The following is a 17791-nucleotide window of genomic DNA, read 5'->3' on the forward strand; positions in this document are numbered from 1 at the left end:
GAGACATCGTATGCCTACAAGAGACCTGGGCCACAGACTATGTACACCTCGAAGGCTATGCCGGCTTTCACAACTAGTAACCAAAAACAATCGGTTTGGTAGACCCTCGGGGGGCATTTCAATCTATGTAAAACATCTAAAACAGATGACAGTGAAGAGGGTAAAAATAGAGTCTGATGCGTTACAGGCACTCATAATAGAGAGTGACAGGGTCAGAAAAGATAGTGCCATAATCCTAGTTATAAATCTATATCTAAATGCACAAGGTCAGAAAAAACTTGGACGCCACTAAAAATATCATAACTCTAATTAAAGAAATCTTATTCTCTAATGTGCTTTCGGCTAAAGTAATCGTAGGAGACTTTAATCTGCATAATCTGGGAAAATATCAGAATGACAGGCAGGGTCTAACCAGCTCTGAGAGGGTTTTTAACTCTTTCCTAAAAAACTATGACCTAAAATCTGTGAGTGAAACCTGGAAAAATCCAGATTCCAAGTCTTCGGGTATGGCCACATTTAAGAACTGTTCCACAATAAATTACATCTTTCTTTGCAATCTGCTATCCCAGAAAATTGTCAACTTTGAAGCGAAAGCCCACAAAACTAGTGACCACAAATTATTGCAGGTGGATCTAAACTTCGGCTTTTTACAGAGGGAACAAGCAGCCGCAGTATCCCAGTCAACAGGGACTGAAGAACACACATTAGTTAGAAGGCTAAAATGGAATAAGCATCAAGTAAAGCTGTTTAATGTTTGGAAAAAACCAAAAGAGTGCAAAGAGAAGAGTTCGGGAAATCAACCTAGTATGGAAAACTGGACAAAGTGGATTGGAACTCTAAAAGCCATATTGGTTAATGACCTCAATGTCCGCACATCGAGCACCAGAACGCATACCCCACGATTTAGATACAACAACATATAACTAACCACAATAACACATAAATTAAAGAGGGCAAAAAGACCACATAAAATTGGAGAAACCCAGGAAACAAGGGAGAGGTGTAAAGACTTATCTAAGATGCAGAGACATTTGTTATGCTTGCTTAAACAAGACAAATTAGAGAAAGATTGGGCAACAATGCACGAGCTCTCAAAACCTAACAAACAACGGCAGCTTTGGCAATACATAGCAAACTTGGAGAAAGGTAAAGTTGACAGGCGCAACTCAGTACACGCAGATGCTTGGCTGAGACACGTTGCTTCAATCTATACTGAGAAAGCAGTTTCCATAGACCCTGTAAACCATGAGGTCCGTCCCGTATATAGTGAAGATACAGACATGGAGGCCCCTGTGGAACCCCTGGGCAACGATCAAAACGGTCCCGCAGTCAAACAAGTAATAAAAAGGATAAGAAGAGATGGGGCACCCGGGTCCAATGGCCTCCCAGAAGCCATCTTTAGAGAAGATCCACTTTACTGGGGTAAAATTCTCTCTAAACTGTTTATCGAATGTAGGTTAAAAGCAAAAGTGCCAGACTCGTGGCGAGGGTCTTTCCTGCATCTAATCTTCAAGAGAGGGGACAATACAGACCCAAAAAAGCATAGACTAATTGCCCTCATTGACATTGAAGGAAAAGCCTATGCTAGCAGTTTACTGAAGGAACTAAATAGATGGATGAAAGAGAACGAAATCCTCCCCAACTATCAGACTGGATTCCATAAGGGCTGCTCTACAATTGATAACATCGTGGCTATGTCATTTCTGAGCCAAGAAGCAAATTGCAAAAACAATAAACCAGTTTTTGCATGCATTGTTGACTACTAATCTGCCTTTGATGGGGTACCCCGACATAAGCTCTGGGAAAAATTGAGCAATTGGCATATTCCAGCAGGTCTCCTCAATGCCATTATCTCACTATACAGTAACACCTGGATCACAGTGAAGCTAGCGGATAACACCATAACAAAGAAGTGCCTGACAAACCGCGGATTAAAACAGGGATGTGTACTTGCCCCCACACTGTTTAATCTATACACCGCCGATCTGGGGCAGAAGCTTCTTAAGGCCAGCCTCGTAACCCCGAAAATCGGGAACAACAAACTGCAAATTTTACAATACGCAGACGACTTAGTGGTAATGGATCACACCAAAATCGGGCTACAAAGAGGCCTAGACACCCTTAATAAGTACAATGAAAGCAGTGAGCTTATAATGAATGCTCAAAAAACGAAAGTAGTGATTTTTGACCACTTCCCCCAAAAAGCTTTATTGAAATGGCATGTGGGTAAGGAAATCATTATTACCACGAGACTGTACAACTATCTCGGGTGCTGGTTAAGTGAAACAGGTAAAGCAAAGTCACATATGCACAAAATGAAGGCCAGAGCACAGTCAACAATCTTTTTGCTGTGCAAATTAAATGAGTTAATGCATAGTCCAACGTCAGCCCCTATTAGAAAAGTAATACAAGCAAAAATTAGGGCAACTGCAGGTTATGCACAGCAGGCATTCCTGGGCAAAACGGATGCAATGTTGGACAAAGTGCAATGCCTAGCCCAGAAACTTATTTTTAAACTTCCCAAATATACTCGTAACAGCCTAATTCGTTTGGAGTTTGGCCTAAGGCAACAGAGTAAGGAATGCCTGGGAACGCATGCAAAATATTACTATCAAGTGCTAACAACCCCAGCCGGAAGCCTAAAAAGTATGCTTAAGCCAATTTATGGAGAGACCACCAACCCGTGGCAAGGTTACCATGAAAAAGCGGTGGAAACACTGGTTTTGGCAATCGAAAACTGTCTGGAAGGATCGATGAACTATCTGGCAATTAAAAATGCAATCAACAAACAATGTTTCCAATTGTCGCGCACAAATGACCTAGCGGAATATGTAACATGAAGAGGGCCACCTGGGTTGCTAACATCCTATACTGGACACAAAATCAAGCCCTATCTTAATCAAGCCCTGGGAAGGAAAGCACTTAAAAACATTATATGGGCCAGACTAGTGCCCCTCCAAATCAAAGAATTAAACTCTGGGTGGAAGTCCCTTGAACATAAAACCAGATGCAGACTCTGCAACTATAAATATGAATCTCTGCTACACTTGATTTGTTTCTGTCCCGGTATGCTTTTGCCTGGTCAGATTCTTTTAAAACAAATTTGGCTGTGTAACCAGGTTCAAACAGTAAAATAAGCTGTTTCGCTACTCTTTTCCTGCACTCTTCCATCGGACTTGGCCAGGTTTGGGAAATACATGGCTGAGCTTCGAATTAGGGTTATGGAAGAAGAGGGGTCATGCAAGATGAAAGACAATTTGGCTTAATAAGTAACGTGCCTCGACTAACCAGTCGGTGAAGATGTCATTCTAGCTATTAAAATTTTTAGATCCTACAAGAAACTTCACAAAAATGTTGAACCGGCAGGTTCTTGCTGTTTTACTAATGTATATATATGTATATATATATATATATATATATATATATATATATATATATATATATATATATATATATATATATATATTACCTACTGGCGGTCGCCAGTAGGTATATATAGTTAGGATTTTTTCTCTATGGGATTTTTGAAAATTCTATGTCTAATAACTTTGGCGTTTGTGGACGGAATTGGCTGAAATTTTCAGGAAAATGGCACATTTTGTTTCTGAGCAGCCCTTGAAAATTTGGGGGGGGTTCGTCAAGGGGGGGCCGAGAAAAAAGGGGGGTCCCAAAACGTGTTTTTAACATTGAGTTTTCCATAGGGCGGTTGGCCTCACTTTTAGCCCGAACGGCTGAATGGATTTGCACGAAACTTGGCAAAATTGTAGGGACTGGTAGCCCGATGTGCCTTTGCTAGGTCTCAATATATGTGCTCCAGTGGATTTTGAGAAATTAACGTTCAAAAAAAGATATATATCTGTAACAGCGGACCGGGCAGCGCTCCGGTTCGCGGACTTTTCGCGGTACGGAGCTTTGTGAAGCGAAGCTGATTGGTTCTCCGGCATCTGTGAACATTGCAAACAGTCCGTAGCGGCCGCCATCTTGTCTCTCGGTAGGATCGAGAGACAAGAGGAGGCCAAAGCGAAGGGGCAAATGACCATAAGGGGGCATAGTAGATCCTCCTTGACCTCTTAGGTTTGATGTGGAGGTTTTAAAAGGGCCCCGCGGGGCAAAAAAAAAAAATAATAATAATAATCGAACGGCTGAATGGATTTGCACGAAACTTGGCAAAATTGTAGGGACTGGTAGCTCGATGTGCCTTTGCTAGGTCTCAATATATGTGCTTCAGTGGATTTTGAGAAATTAACGTTCAAAAACAAGATATATATCTGTAACAGCGCTCCGCTTCGCGGAGATAAAATTATATCTGTATTACCTAGCTGTTGCTAACACCAGTTAGCGACGGCTAGTAGGAGATAGCGACCATCTTGGGCCCCACTTTGCATGTGAGTGATATTTATCACTAATGACATGCAAAGTGGGCATGCCAAGATGTTAGCGACTGGAAACAGTCGCTAACATCGCTATCTCCTATTATCAACTTTTGGAAATATTCGCAATAAGCGCGAATATCTCCAAAAGCTAGCACCTGCCCTGAGCAGTTCTTAGCCATGTTATCCAATGGGAGGTGGATAACATGGCTAAGAGCATTAGCTCGGTAATGCATGAATATCGCTGAGTTTTCAGCGATATTAATGCATTGCGGTCGTTTTTTATCGTATTTGCGATAAACCTTGATAATAGCAAGGTTTATCTGCGATAATTTCTGACGATGCTTAGCGGTAAAAAAATCGTTGCTAAGCATCGTTAGGGATAAATATCGCTTAACTTTGGTAATATGCCCCAACGTCTGTTAACGTTCGATTCGAAGGAAATCAGGAAGTGTTGAAAAACATTGTCTGCGCCATCTTGTCTTTTTTCAAATGCCACACTTTTGTCGTGCACGGCAGTCATTTTAGATGCCTTGACCAGACCCACTCTGTGCACGCTGTCGATCCTTAGCATGGCTCCCCACCCTCGCAAGCATCTCCCCCAGGCAGTGGTCACCCCCGCTCTCTGTCTTATGCATGGGTAATAAACCTCCCCCCATCTGCGCTGCTCTTCCCTGAGAATCACACCCTGTGCCCGGCCGACACCTCCCTTTCGCCCTATTCACTACCGCACCCTCTGACACTCCTTTTCCTCTGTGTCCGATTGTCCAGGCCGGTCCTAGGGTATCAGCTAGCCCTGCAGATGTAGTTTATGGCCCCAGCTGTAAAGAATCACCCCTCTTCAAAGGAGTTATAGTAGATCAAGGCCCACACTCGATGAGATCCGTCACAGCAGACGCGTTCCTATTATCTGAAAACCATCCTGTATTGTGATTGGGGAGGGGACCGAGCCTGAAGCGGAAGATTCCAGGGATGACTCTTTGTACATCAAAGTTTTTACAATTATGTGTCACATTAAAAATATATAGCACTCCGACAAAGTAGTAAGATTATAAAACTTTAATAACTTATAAATATATACAAGAAAACCAAAACAGTAATAACATAGAAACATTTTTAGGGAAAAACAACGAAGTAGCGGTCGGCTGTGCGAATAGTCCCAACGCAGCACAACGTCCAGATTTCTGGCGTGGGGCGTCGCGGGGGGTGGGTCATCAGTAGCAAACTGTTGTGCGAATAGTTCCAAGGCAGCAGAACGATGGCACCAAGGTGATGTCCAGTAAGTTGCCGCACTGGTTTTGGTATCCTACAATGCTGCTCCGAATAACGGCGTGGGGCGCCCCGGGGGAGGCGGCGTGAACGGGCCTCTCCAGGTGGAGTCTCATCTGTTGTAGTGGGGCGCCCCTTTACCGTTTCAGTTGCCATTCCGTCCGTTTTTGGTCCACTGTGTCAAAAGCCGCAATTCAGCTGAGTTGCGCCCACTCTTGCGGTGCAGCGATAGGCGGCTGTCACAGGACTCTCAAAATGGCGGCAGGCTGTTTCCTTTTTGGGCCTGGTCCACTGAAATGGCCCTGGGACACCTTGGAAATCGGACGCTTGTCTGCTAGGTCTTGGACCCCATTCTCGAAAGCGTCCCCTCCGCCTTGAGGATTCATCAAAAGTTTTGGGGGCCCCCGACTCCTGTAGGCTTCTGGTGGGGAGCGGCTGCCATGATTGCTCGCGGAATGACCACGACGGAGCTACGAGATGGTGGTGCTCTCATGCTGACGCCAGCTTCAGTCTGAAACATCCAGAAACAAGGTGGGGCTTTCATCGTTTGGGAAAAAAAAAAAGTTTTCATCCAATGAAAAGTGTTGTTTTTAGGTCATATGATCAAGCCTTCCATCATTAGGAAACCAAAAGTAAAATGAACCAATGAAAAGTTTTATAAACAAGTCACATGACCTGTTATGCGGCATAGGGTATAAAATGCGGAGAAAATACGTTGGCACGTGAGGCGGCGTCAGTAGCGGACCGATGTGCGAATAGGCCGAAGGCAACACAACGCGCCAAGATCCGGATGGCACCGAGGTGGTGTCCAGCAAGTTGCAGCACTGGTGTGGCCATCCTACAATGCTGAAAGTCGGCGTGGGGCGCCCCGTTGGCCTGTGAGTTTGCGTCAGTAGCGGACCGATGTGCGAATAGGCCGAAGGCAGCACAACGCGCCAAGATCCGGATGGCACCGAGGTGGTGTCTAGTAAGTTGCCGCACTGGTGTGGCCATCCTAATATGTTGAAAGTCGGTGTGGGGCGCCCCGTTGGCCTGTGAGATGGCGTCAGTAGCGGACCGATGTGCGAATGGGGCCAAAGGCAGCGCAACAATATTTTCGGAATAGAAGACACCACAAGGCGCTGAGATGCCAAGATCCGGATGGCACCGAGGTGGTGTCTAGCAAGTTGTGGCACTGGTGTGGCCATCCTACAATGGTAAAAGTCGGCGTGGGGCGCCCTGTTGGCCTGTGAGATGGTGTCAGTAGCGGACTGATGTGCGAATGGGGCCAAAGGCAGCGCAACAATATTTTCTGACTGACACCACAAGGCGCTGAGATGCCAAGATCCGGATGGCACCGAGGTGATGTTTAGGAAGTTGCTGTACTGGTGTGGCCATCCTACAATGGTAAAAGTCGGCGTGGGGCGCCCTGTTGGCCTGTGAGATGGTGTCAGTTGCGGACCGATGTGCGAATGGGGCCAAAGGCAGCGCAACAATATTTTCTGTATGGAAGATACCACTAGGCGTTGAGATGCCAAGATCCGGATGGCACCGAGGTGATGTCTAGCAAGTTGCTGTACTGGTGTGGTCATCCTACAATGCTGAAACTCGGCGTGGGGCGCCCCATTAGCCTGTGAGATGGCGTCAGTAGCGGACCGATGTGTGAATAGGCCGGAACCAGCACAAGGCGCCAAGATCCGGATGTCACCGTGGTGGTTTCATAGTTGAGAGGCACTTCATCTGCAGTGGGGCGCCGAGATCCGGATGGCACCGAGGTGATGTCTAGCAAGTTGCTGTACTGGTGTGGTCATCCTACAATGCTGAAACTCGGCGTGGGGCGCCCCATTAGTCTGTGAGATGGCGTCAGTAGCGGACCGATGTGCGAATAGACCGAAGGCAGCACATCGCGCCAAGATCCGGATGTCACCGTGGTGGTTTCATAGTTGAGAGGCACTTCATCTGCAGTGGGGCGCCGAGATCCGGATGGCACCGAGGTGATGTCTAGCAAGTTGCTGTACTGGTGTGGTCATCCTACAATGCTGAAACTCGGCGTGGGGCGCCCCATTAGCCTGTGAGATGGCGTCAGTAGCGGACCGATGTGCGAATAGGCCGAAGGCAGCACAACGCGCCAAGATCCGGATGTCACCGTGGTGGTTTCATAGTTGAGAGGCACTTCATCTGCAGTGGGGCGCCGAGATCCGGATGGCACCGAGGTGATGTCTAACAAGTTGCTGTACTGGTGTGGTCATCCTACAATGCTGAAACTCGGCGTGGGGCGCCCCATTAGCCTGTGAGATGGCGTCAGTAGCGGACCGATGTGCGAATGGGGCCAAAGGCAGCGCAACAATATTTTCTGAAGAGAAGACACCACAAGGCGCTGAGATTCGGTTACCACCGAGGTGATGTGTAGCAAGTTGCCGCACTGGTGTGGCCATCCTACAATACTGCTCCGAATAACGGCGTGGGGTGCCCGAAGGGGGGGGGAGGGGCGGCGTGAACGGGCCTTCCTAGGTGGAGGCTCGTCTGCTGTAGTGGGGCGCCCCTTTACCGTTTCAGTTGCCATTCAGCTGAGTTTCGGCTGCTCTTGATGCTACAGCGACAGGCGGCTGCAACAGGACTCTCAAAATGGCGGCCTGTTCTTTGGATTTGGGCCTGGTCCACTAAAATGGCCCTGGGACACCTTAGAACTCGGACGCTCGATTTTTTTTTCCATTCCTGTACATGCAAAAAAAGGCAAATGCCCGGTACGTTACACGCTTCATCTGCCACGATGAACTCTCCAGAGGAACCGAAAAAAAATATAGTTATGGTAACTATACCATGAATCGTCATATGGAGAGGTGGCACCAATTAATTATAGTGCTGCATAAAAGAGAGATTTGGAGGAGAACCCCTGACCTGCTAGTACATTCATCAAAGAAGTGGCACTGACAGCATCAGAGGCAAGGGAAACGGTCCCAAATATTTAGAAGAACTTTGGAAAGATTAAAATGACATGTTTAGATTGTGGCAAATTAATTTCATGTGGACAGATGAGTGTTACTCTAATAAATACAGCATATGAACATCATCATAGTCGATGGTTGGTAGAGACATTTTGACTATATCCTGGACCTGCCCGTCCTCGCCCAAAATGGCGCCGGAATAAATGGGACTCGTAACTCCTTGTTGTGTACTGGTTGCAGAACCTTGAAATCACGAGATACGTATGCAGTTTTGAAGCACATGGCGGGCGGGGACGAGAATTGATTGAATATTTCGACATCCCTATTGATATTAAGTTCTGATGTGTTATTGATTACTGTACTATTGAAAGTTCGAATTAACGTCACCCATGGTACTTGCCCGCAAATGTATATCTAGATAATTTTATTGTAACTGGCCCTGTCGTATTTTAATTATAAAATGTACGTCCACCGATTCCGTAACTGTTAGACACCTTAGTTCTTGCAACCAAATGGCCCGCCCGTTACGTTCCTCTACAGTGTAAATGTCTACTCATCATATACGATTACAGTTTGCTCCGTGGCCGGCCCACGTGGTTATAGGCTCGTATTTGTATAATGAAATTTTCACAATAAAGGTTTTTAAAAGAAAACATGGTAGTAGTATATACATTGGTAAAGTTTTTAATAATAGTCACTGTTTTAGAATCATTAAAAGGCAAGTGAAATAAAGCAGACCAATTACATGAAGGGTAAAAGGTATAATACGAAGGAACGCAGTAAAGATAAATGGCCAAGGGCTGTTGTGTTTTCTATTCCTGCAACATAAAGTGATCGATAAGAATCTCATATTCAGGCGTATCGGCGACTAAGACAGCAGGTCGACCCTCTTTTGCTCAACGGCTCCGTCATGGGACGAAGAAACGCTCTTTTTCTCGAAAAAAGAATATATTTTACTTGCAGGACAGTTGTAAATTTTCCGGGAAAGTACATTAGCCTGGAACATTATAACATATATTTAAGAAAAAAGAATGTTCGGAAGTAATAAAAAGCGTAATTTTTAGGTCATATGACCAAGCCTTTCATCATTAGAATAAGAAAAGTAAAATGAACCAATGAAAAGTTTTATTAACAAGTCACATGACTTGTTATGCTTACGTTACGCGCTGCGCGCCCCGGATGACTTCCGGATTCGCTAACGATGCGCGTCATATGACGCATTACGCGACAACGCAGGTCCAGAATATAGTCAAAATGTCTCCACCAACCAGCGGTCGGAACACAACCCCTTTCAGCAGGCTAAATAGTTCTGTTAAATGACAACAGAAGGGACAGGCAACAAGAACCATTAGTCAAAGAGGGGAGGGCTAGTTCTTCTCTACCGGGTTACATTGGGGCGCTACCGGAACTGATCGAATTGGTAGTCTACAGTGTTTCTGGATGTTTCAGACTGAAGCTGGGGTTAGCATGAGAGTAGCACCATTTCGTAGCTCCGTCGTGGCCATTCCGCAACCAATCATGGCAGCCGCTCTTTATCGTTATTTTGGGCGGGGTGGGTGGCGGAGCCGAGCTGTTTTGCAGCCATCATTGTGTGGAGTTCAGTTCATTTCACTAGTTTTGTATTTGTCATGAGGGGTTGTTCCTAATGTTTCTATTTTAGCGAGGTCAAAAAGAGATCCCATTAGTGGCCTACTGATTTTGCTCGATTCCTTTTCTTTTTTTTTTTACACGATTTTTCGTTATCTGCAAAGACTAAACAGAGTATTGCGACTCTGTGTTTGTTTGTAAATAGAGAATGAACCAAAGAGAACCAATTCTAAAACAGTAAATACTTGGATAACAATCAATCAAATGGAGAGAGAAGCAGGCACGACGTATTACAACGGGGGCAAAGGCCTGCGTTAACTACCCTTCACTATGTGCAAAGAGAGAGTACTCCTAATAGAAATGAGGGGGGGGGGCACCATTCAAAGCAGATCAGTGTGCATAAACACGAAAATGTTTTCACTTACCACGTACTTGACATTCAACAGCTTATGATATTTGCTATTAAAAAACCATTGAAATTCACTGAAAAAACCATAGGTTATAGACCATATATAGTTAGGAATTAGCATTTACAAAACCTTGAAAATTCACTGAAAAAACCATAGGTTATAGACCATATATAGTTAGGAATTAGCATTTAAAAAACCTTATTTTACTCACACAAAACCATTGAAATTCCATATATAGTTAGTTGCACTAACTATATATCGCGCACCCGCAATCCACTGCTGATGATGTCACATATTACATCATTCATGACATGGTCAGTGACATCACTGATGACATCACTGATGACATCTCAAATGACATCACTGATGACATCACTGATGACATCTCATTTGACATCAATGACCACATCACTGATGATATCATTCATGTGACAATACAATGCATCTCCTCACATTTTAATATAACCTCTGTTTCACCCAGTGTTAAATACAGAGTATAATTTTTGAAACCATTGACACACCAATACTAGTTACTACATATGTACTCACTGATTCCTACGTCTACACACACATTCACTCATTCACCCATACAATCATTCATACATACAATCACTCATCTTTACAACACTATCATATGCACTCATACACCTATACAGACACTCACACTCTGCCACCCATCCATGGAGTTACTCACACACCTAGTCAGTCCTGTAAAGAATCAATCACACTTCCATTTTCTTGTCTATACAGTTAAACATAGAGCACCTTACATTTTCAAACATATACTAACACATACTTACCTTGTTATACAATCATTGATATAAGTACACATTGATCTGCACAGAGTCACACACCTCCCAGCCAGCCACACACACACTCAGTCTCCCATACAAATACTTGGACAATCAATCAGTAACCCATATAGTTAATCATATAGCTACTAATCAACACATGCAGCAGTTTACAGAACAACAGACATAATGATGCACAAATTAAGACACTTTAGTCACTAACCCATGCACTCAGTGAGACACATTTAATCACTCACTCATACATTCAGTCATGCACCTACTAAATCCTTTGTCCAGACACTTATACTTCCACTCATTCTTCAATATGTAAGACACATTTTAACTTTACAGAAACATACAGTCACTGGATGTTGTCATCAGTGATGTCATTTGAGATGTCATCAGTGATGTCATCAGTGATGTCACTGACCATGTCATGAATGATGTAATATGTGACATCATCAGCAGTGGATTGCGGGTGCGCGATATATAGTTAGTGCAACTAACTATATATGGAATTTCAATGGTTTTGTGTGAGTAAAATAAGGTTTTTTAAATGCTAATTCCTAACTATATATGGTCTATAACCTATGGTTTTTTTCAGTGAATATATATATATATACATTTTATTTATATATAATGTTTTGATAGTGTTGCACACAAATGTCTTTCTTTTATAATTGTTCAATTTCCTTTTAAATTGTATGTAAGATGTGTTGCAAATGGTTTTAAGTAACTGTGCAATATAAATAAATAATAATTCATTCATTCATTCATTCAGCCCTCAACATCATCAGTCCCCTCAAACTCAAAACCTTAAATGAACTTTTCATACTGGTCACGGTGGACTATCACACTCGCTGGGTGGTTTGCAAGTGTGTGCCTCAGAAGGCTGATTAGCATCTTTGTGTTTATCTGGCACTTGTAATTGTTAAATCTAGAGGGAGTGGCCCAACTTCCCAAGGGACTGGATACCAGTGTAAATCATACAAAGTAAAAATTCCCTTGGCATTACTGTCGTTATTTATCATCCAGACTCATACCCCACTTCATCCACATTATTGACACATACAGGAAGTTCTTCCCAATTCTGAACCCAAAACTATTGCAAATGCGTCTCTCAAACTTGTAGAGAAATATACAAAATGTATTATATATTCAATAAAAATGTTAAAAACACAATGGAAAATTAATTACACATTTAAATACACAGCAAAGAAGAGACATGGCGAAGTGACTCATTTCGAAAGCATCTAAAATAATTAATCCATTGGAATCTAGAAACAACGTTTGGCTAATATTAGCAGATAACAACACCCTTGTTCCTCGGATTTATTAACAACAGTAGCGTCGATGTGTTTCGGTTTGCTGCCTGATGTGCACCACCTTTTTCAATACAAAATGGTTGGTTGTCTCTCTTTTTTTCGTTCACAATGTTAAAAATCAATTATCTACAAAACAAAGAATGCATATAAGTATCCCCACAATACAAATTTCCCATTCTAGACTGACTAGAATGGGAAATTTGGTGGATGAAAATAAATGCTAAACATTGTATTGTGGGGATAATATACTTATATGCATTCTTTGTTTTGCTACCCAGTTCAAATGCAAACAGCAGAGACCGGAAACAGCAGCTATGGGCCCCATCAGAATTATGAGATCCACGGGAACACGCATAGGTTTTAATTTTCACCCAGAGAGTTCGATTGCAAAATATCTGGGTGAAAGTCTGACCAAAAAATCTAGAAATTACTGATGGAATTAGGATCCGGAATTATGTATTCTCTAGTAATTCCTCATATCATAGTTGGCCATCAGGTTACAATTTGTAATGGGCTGGATTTTTCCCAACTTCAGAGATACTGGGATCGGCCTCTCATAATGAGGGCCTAATGGGGAAGTGCTGCCAGGGGTAATGTTAAATGGTCACAATAGTTGTAGTTTGCAAGGCCGGACTGGGAACCATAACCGGCCCTGGCAAAGTGCTCGGCCGGCCCCCCTCCCGACTCGGGGGGGGGGGGGGGGGGGGGAGGTTGGAGGTGCCGCCGAGCGCTTTGCTAGGGCCGGTTTTCGGCCGATTTTGATTCAGGGCCGATTTTGCAGTGATGCTGCAAAAACGGACCCTGTAACAAAATTGGCCCCTAGGGGCTCAAAACCAGCCCCCACCCTTGCGGCGCACCGGGGGATTGCCCGGTGTCCGCTATGGCCAGTCCGGGCCTGGTAGTTTGATAAACAGGGTGGGCATTGACTGAAGACGTGCTGCTTTGGCATGACTGAATAAACAAGTGCAGCTATCACCATCCTATAGGTGCTCATCCGTTTTACCTTCTATTTGCAGCGAGTAAAAGCAGGAATACAAAAACATGACAGATGATGCATTTTGAGCTGAATAAATTATTTCTTAGGTGGGCTAAGGAAAATTCATGACAACCAATCCATAAAAAACCGAGGTCCCTCCATGAATATTTTGAAATCAAAGGAAAACTCTCCAAATTCTTCCCAAAAATAGTGTCCAGGAACAAAACAAGAATATAACAGTATCACTCAAACAATCAACTGTTCTATTGGTTACTTAAGCATTAAGCAAAGCAAGGCATTTTATCAGAATGATAATTGTAAATGTACTTGACACAAGTTGAGAAGACAAGAGAACATTTACCTATATTCTTCCCCGCCAACCTATTCATCAGGTAGGACTTTCCAGTACGGTAGAGCCCCACGATGGCCACAACTACCACGGGCTCAGTGATCTTGTTTAAAATCTCTATGGCTTCTTGTTTCACTACAAGTTCTCCTTCTTCTGTGTTCTCGATGAGGCACACAGGTGCTGGCATACTGACCTCGGCAGCCATTATTTTTTGTTTCACTTCAAGTGCTCCTTCTGCTGTTTTCTCGATGAGGCACACAGGTGCTGGCATACTGACCTTGGCAGCCATTATTTCTTATAGAGAAGGTAATGAATGGACCAGGTGATGATGATGATGATGATGCAGGGATCTGTTATGAGATCTGTCAACAAAAGGAAGCATTATTATAATAAGCAATACTGTGACTGAACAAACAACAGTGTGTATAGAGTGGGCTAAGAAAACAAGCTTTTGCAATGCAATCGGTCTCACTTTTGGGACCTGATATGTATTTAGCTGTGCAGCACATTTTCCTGGGTACTGAAACATTTACTGTTCTTTAACATGGAGGGAACGTAAGCACCAAACTGCGGAATATGACAGGTATGGGATCACCTGGAGAGAAATACTGCCTATCAGCGGGAAATTGTATTGTGCAAAGCACTGTTTTAAATATAAAATAAATCCCTTTAGTGTCATAGCACTGAAAATACAAGATTTGAAAAAAATATTATTGTCTACGGGTGCTCGTTGGATCGAAGTTTTTATGGCCTGGAATCAAGGGAGAAAAATACAAAAAGAAAGTCACTAAGTAGAAAGCAATGCTGGTGTTTTACTGATTTCTACTGGTCGTTTTCTATCAAGCCAGTTAATTAGAGGAAGGTAGACAAGAAGAACACAATTCTGGTATTTTACTGACCTCTACTAGTCGTTTCTATCAAGACAGTTAAATAGAGGCAGTTGAACAGAAACAAAGTCACTAAGCAAATGTGGAAGCAGACAAGTCCTAGGGCTGATCTCCAGATCCCACAAAGTACATACAACAGATCTTCCAGGCAGCGCAGGTGCTGTCTAGGCTCGACCTCAAAAGTAGCTAAAGAATTTTCCAGTAATTAACCCACAGGCTGCACTGCATGTATCCTACTACTGAAACCTACCAAACTATGCTGTCATGGTTACTGTTTCCCTTGAGAATGAGGGGTTCAATGCGCGTCTCTTTTGGATAAAAAGTATTGCTTTGTGTCATAATTTTCCTTTTTCAGGCCAATGGTGGGGCCTTTTTTTTGCTTGCCAAAGGAGACGATGTTTTTCAATTTGTCTGCTGGATGGGGGCTCTGTCTTTACAGTTTCCCCGGATCATAGGTGTTTGCAGTGAGGCACCATGACCCTGATTTTGAGTGGGCAGAGTTCAATGACTTTCGGAGCCAATACCCAGTTTTGCATAGTTTAACGCACCCTGTAATAATTGGGTGCAAAAAAAAAGACTGCAACCTTCCTTCAATGTTGGCAGGTCGAACCTGCCAGAACTTAAGATGGGAAAAGAGTATGGTGTATTTCATGATATGTGGACTTTGGCACCAGAATCCAAGTGCTATTTTCCAAAAACTGAGAATAAGTGCAGTTTATCACACAGACAGAGTCCGTACCAGTGAGTCAAATTTTGCCAAGAGTGCTAAACAACATCAACCACTCAGTGACACTCATAATCAGGGTCTATCTCTCCCTTTGACTGCACGAGGGTTTGGGCACTGATGTTTGTCTGGTGTACTGACGGAGCCACCCGGCCCGTCCTCACAGGCACGCACGCACACACACAGCCTGGGGGCGGGCCAAGCCCTCAGGTATAAATAAACAGGCGCGAGACCGTCTCGTGGTCTTCGGCCCTTACTCAGCAGGTAGTGTCCGTGCCTTATTGTCATTTGAGTATAGGTAGGCCCCACTCTGTGGCCTATGTCATCACTGCCATTCACCGACTTTACACTGGCGACGAGGCGGGTACTTTGCCCACACCTCGCCCCCGCGGACGCGCTTGCCGTGTCCTGCGGTGCCCTGAGTGCCGCGCTCGCGGTGCCTGCTCTCAAGCCCGTGGCTGTGGCCTGTTTTCCCCCTCGCGTGTGTCCTCCCGCCGCCCGGGCCGGTCCAGCCTCACCGGCACATCTGCTATCTCAGCGCGCCTACCTCGGCGCTCAGGAGAGCCCCCCCCCGGGGGACTGCGTCCGCTGCTCGCTGCGAGGAACGTTCCGTGCTAGCAGCGCTTCCTGCAAGAGGCCCAACCGCGCCTCTCTGACGACACGGCACTACAGCTTCCCTGTGCCCGGGGGAGAGAAATCGCGCAGCGGCCGACCAGGCGTCAGCCGGAGGGATCTATCGGCCCTCGACGCGCACCCTGCCTCCGCGCACGCATCGCGCGGACGCGAACAGCCCGCCCTGCGATTCCTTACGCATCTCGCGGAGGCCCGTTTCTCTGCTATTAAAGGAGGAGGTGCTGCTCCAGAGCTGGTACCACGTCTACACAAGAAACAGCAGACCCAGTGGCCAATCGACACCAGGCTCAAGCGCAGCCGGCGGCCCAGAGCGACGGCAAGAGGCCCACCACACCACTACCACAGCAGCCGGCCAGACACCATCGACACAGGCTTGCGTCAGCGCGTAGCTCACGCGCCACCACGTGCCAAGAATGAGTGTACAGGCAGCCGCTGGCAATGCTGCACCAGACCCGACCCTACAAACTCCAGCTCCACAGCCGGTGGTGCCACAGAATGCGCAGGCCCCAGCCCTTGTCGTCAACGCTATGCCTACTCTGCCGGGACACGCCATGGCAGCTCTGCTCCCGCCATTCAGTGAACTGGCGGACCCGCCCACGGCCGCTGCGCGGTGGCGCCTCTGGCTTGGACGGTTAGAACATTACTTTGTAGGGGTAAGAGAGACGGACGCAAAGGTCAAGCGCTCGCTGCTCATGTGCTACGGAGGGGACGAGCTATACGAACTGTTCGAGACCCTGCCGGATAGAGGAGACGCAAACGACTACACGGCCGCAATCACGGCGCTCAATCGCCATTTTGACCCCCGCGCCAACCCGGATTATGAGTGGTTCAAGCTGCGTCAGGCCCGCCAGGCGGAAGGCAAATCGATCGACGTTTACTATGCGAGGCTTCGCAAGCTGGCGACTTCCTGTGAATTGCCAGACCGAACGCTGGAAATCAGGGCACAACTCATCCAAGGCTGCAGGTCGGTCCAGCTGAGGCGTCTCATCCTGTGACAACCCCGGATAAGCCTGGACAAAATTCTGGTATTGGCCAGGTCACACGAACTCTTGAATGCCAGAGCGGAAGCGATGCAAGCAGCACTCGACAGACCCACTATGCCGGCCAGACACGTGTCCGTGAAAGAGGAACATGCCGACGTCATCCGCAGGAGGACAACTCCGGCCGCCCAGAGAGGCCCGCAGCCGACTGCCTCGCGCTCCACATGCGGAAACTGCGGAATGGATCACCCTTCAAATGGCAGGTGCTTCGCGAGAGGAAAGACTTGCTTCAACTGCGGAAAACTGAACCATTTCGCAAAAGTATGCCGCAGCAACGGCAGTCGTCGTGCTGGTCCGAGAGGGAGGAGTGTCAGCCAAGGAGTGCGCCGAATCTCGATCGAAGACCCCGGCCCCTGTCGCGACTCCCCGCAATCGGCATTTCGGGTGGACGAGGTGGACGATGACGACGTGTTCTTCGTCTCATTCGTGGGGCGAGATGGATCGAGAAGAAGGCCCCCGCCAATGTGCGAGGTCCAGATCGAGGGATCCCCGGTACAGGCGTTGAT

At 45.7% G+C, this 17791-nt stretch overlaps 1 protein-coding gene and 1 long non-coding RNA gene across 2 annotated transcripts in view; one reads left to right on the forward strand and one right to left on the reverse strand.

Annotated features, from left to right (window-relative positions):
• LOC144791793 (guanylate-binding protein 1-like) overlaps positions 1–17791 on the reverse strand; it is a 507850-nt gene that overhangs the window by 341615 nt on the left and 148444 nt on the right. Inside the window, exon 3 of the mRNA XM_078666562.1 lies at positions 14014–14363. Coding sequence (XP_078522688.1) covers positions 14014–14290 — 277 coding nt within the window. The 5' untranslated portion in view covers positions 14291–14363. The remainder of the gene's footprint in view (positions 1–14013; positions 14364–17791) is intronic.
• LOC144791794 (uncharacterized) overlaps positions 1–17791 on the forward strand; it is a 328798-nt gene that overhangs the window by 174927 nt on the left and 136080 nt on the right. The gene's annotated exons all lie outside the window — the stretch shown is intronic.

The sequence above is a fragment of the Lissotriton helveticus genome, chromosome 11, assembly GCF_964261635.1.
Source record: "Lissotriton helveticus chromosome 11, aLisHel1.1, whole genome shotgun sequence".
Classification (NCBI taxonomy): domain Eukaryota; kingdom Metazoa; phylum Chordata; class Amphibia; order Caudata; family Salamandridae; genus Lissotriton; species Lissotriton helveticus.